General features: G+C 39.5%; 1 protein-coding gene across 1 annotated transcript in view; it reads right to left on the bottom strand.

Annotated features, from left to right (window-relative positions):
• Nucleotides 1–4: 4 nt before the first annotated feature.
• The window catches only part of LOC106943647 (protein NLRC3-like), a gene marked incomplete at its 3' end in the record, with an annotated part of 10074 nt that continues 7198 nt past the window's right edge, over nucleotides 5–2880 (bottom strand). The window contains exon 3 of the mRNA XM_015026959.1: nucleotides 5–1342. Within this exon, the coding sequence (XP_014882445.1) occupies nucleotides 5–1342 (1338 nt within the window). The remainder of the gene's footprint in view (nucleotides 1343–2880) is intronic.

Here is a 2880-nt window from a genome sequence, read left to right as displayed (position 1 = left end):
TCATCTTCCTCACTGTCCTCATCTTCTTCACTGTCCTCATCTTCCTCACTGTCCTCATCTTCCTCTTCTTCTCCCAGGAACGTCTTGATGACCTCTGACCTCCTGCTGGTGAAGCAGTGGAGCATGTAGACGGCAGCCAGAAACTCCTGGATGCTCAGATGAACAAAGGAGTAGATGGATTTGTTGCGTATCCCTTTCTCCCTTTTAAACATCTGAGTGAACACTCCTGAGAACAACGCAGCATCTTTGATCTTGATGCTGCAACGTTTGAGGTCTTTGTCATAGAAGATCAGGTTTCCCTTCAGCAGCTGATCTAAAGCCAGACTACCTAGAGACTCAATCAGCTTCCTGTTCTCTGGATCTTCAGCTTTTCCACTATACTTGTCCTCCTTAACTGTGAGTTGAACCAGCAGGAACTCTATGTACATCTCAGTCAGGGTCTTGGGCAGCTCTCCTCCCTCGCTGGTCTCCATCATTTCATCCAGAACATTAGCAGTGATCCAGCAGAAAACTGGGATGTGACACATGATATAGAGGGTTTTTGATGTCTTGATGTGGGAGATGATCCTGCTGGCCTTCTCTTCATCACCTCTGAATCTCTTCCTGAAGTACTCCTCCTTCTGGGGGTCAGTGAACCCTCTGACCTCTGTTACCATGCCAACAAACTCAGCAGGGATCTGATTGGCTGCTGCAGGTCGTGTGGTTATCCAGAGGAGAGCAGAGGGAAGCAGTTTCCCCCTGATGAGGTTTGTCAGCAGAACATCCACTGAGCTGGACTTTTCAGGGTCAGTTAACATTTTAGTCTTGTGGAAATCCAGAGGAAGTCGACTTTCATCCAGACCATCAAAGATGAACAGAACATGAAAGTTTTCAAAGCTGCTGATTCCTTTGGTTTTAGTGAAGCGCTCATGAATCAGTTCCACCAAGCTGAACTTTTCTTCTTTCAGTACATTCAGCTCTCTGAAAGTGAATGGAAATATGAACTGGATGTTCTGGTTGGTTCTGCCTTCAGCCCAGTCCAGAGTGAACTTCTGTGTTAACAGTGTTTTCCCAATGCCAGCCACTCCCATGGTCATCACTGTTCTGATTGGTTGATCACTTCCAGGTGGGACTTTAAAGATGTCTTCTCTTCTGATTGTTTCTTGTTTCCTGGATGCTGTTTCAATCCGTCTGACCTCATGTTCCTGGTTGACCTCTCTAGTTAACCCCTCTGTGATGTGGAGCTCTGTGTAGATCTGGTTCAGAAACGTTTTATTTCCAAGTTCAGCGACGCCTTCAGAGAGACTCTGGAACTTCATCTTCAGATGGTCTTTAAGCTCCTTTTGACACCGAACATCAAAATCTGAAGAAAAATAGACAAAGACACAACAGGAGAGACTTTAGCTAAATATAATGAATAAAATTATATTTGATATTCTCCGAGGAGGTTTGAATATAAACTTTAATGAAGGAAAAATTCTACTTTTATAATATTTTCTCATCTAAACAAGAAAATCATTCCAACTTCAGTCCTTAAGGACGGAGAAATGTTGAGATTTAATTTGTAATTCTGTGAAAACTTTGGCTTCAGCTCACAAAGTAAATAAATGAACAAAAAGTTCAAACCTGATAAAAACTCTGTTAAGTAACAAAAACTGCACAGAGATAATTAAAATCAGTTTTGCTCATTAAAAGTCTTTCATGTTTTTCTCTGGTTGAAGGTCTCAGACATGTTTCCCACAGAGCGACCTCTGACCTTTGAGTTTTACCAAACTGTTTAATTTGAAATTGCAATCCCAATCAAAATGAGTCTAGTGAACTATCAGATTTGAAAAAAATAAAACAACAACATTAAGATCAAAGTTTTACTAATTTTCTATTGTACCTGTGTTGTTGGGGATTTTTGTGTGTGTGTCTATGTGTGGGGGTCGTTCCCTTTGAGAGGTGCAGCCAGCTGCATGTCATGTGGCTTCAGCCAGAAAGCCAGACAGAGTTAGATTCATGTCACCCGTGTGTTCAGTCAGTCCATTTCCATCTGCATTCATCTTTGCCCTGACGAAGCATTGTAGGTACGTTGAGTTTAATATATTGTTGTGCATCATTATTTTTATATTATTTCTGGTTGTTGAAATGGATGAAAATATTTTTGGATGTTTATTGTAAGTTTGCACAACTTTGCTAATTCGTTTGGGACAGTATTTAATTTAGCTACGTTAAACTTATATGTACATGTTTACAAAGACGGTGAAAGTGATGTATTCCTTTTTGTTTGTATTTTAGTTTCACACTTCCTTGGAGTCAATAAACCTGTGGATAAAAGGTCAACTTTCCTCAGAGTCTTGATAAAAGGAAGAGTTTAGCTGTAATTTCTAGTTGCATTTCATGTGGCGAAGGCAGTAGAGTACCTAAAGCTGAAGAGATTCTCAGTAGCTCAAACTCATCCTCTGATTTTCTATGTAAATGTTTTGGCTTTGAATTTATTAATCATCTGTCCTGAACTGACCATGTTGAGACCTTTGACCACCTTTCTATGATTGTATATATGCTCAGGCCTTCTGGGAAGATTCACATCAATGGTTATCTAAATATATTCCATATTTCAGGTTTTAGTTTATCGCTCTGAAGAACAGGAAGCAACAAAAAGAGAAACGATGCAGCTGTGTCAGAGTTCAGTCAGAGCTGCTGTTTGCACAAACATGTGAAAGACCAAAGTAAATAATATTAGCTTGGTGTTGTGTGAATTTGGATTTAAAATAAATAAAGTTCAGGCTACTGGTTTACATCTTTTGACTGCATTTCCTACATTCAAAAGAGGTTGACATTTAAGAAAATAGAATACCAAAATTTATTTATATTTATAGTGAAATAATCAGCTGATCTGAGTCTTTGTCATCATGTTTG

This window comes from Poecilia latipinna, unplaced genomic scaffold (genome assembly GCF_001443285.1).
Source record: "Poecilia latipinna isolate Pla-1442-1.1 unplaced genomic scaffold, P_latipinna-1.0 Scaffold5617, whole genome shotgun sequence".
Classification (NCBI taxonomy): Eukaryota; Metazoa; Chordata; class Actinopteri; order Cyprinodontiformes; family Poeciliidae; genus Poecilia; species Poecilia latipinna.
Note: the sequence above shows the minus strand (reverse complement) of the source record. Positions and strands in the feature narration are given on the sequence as shown.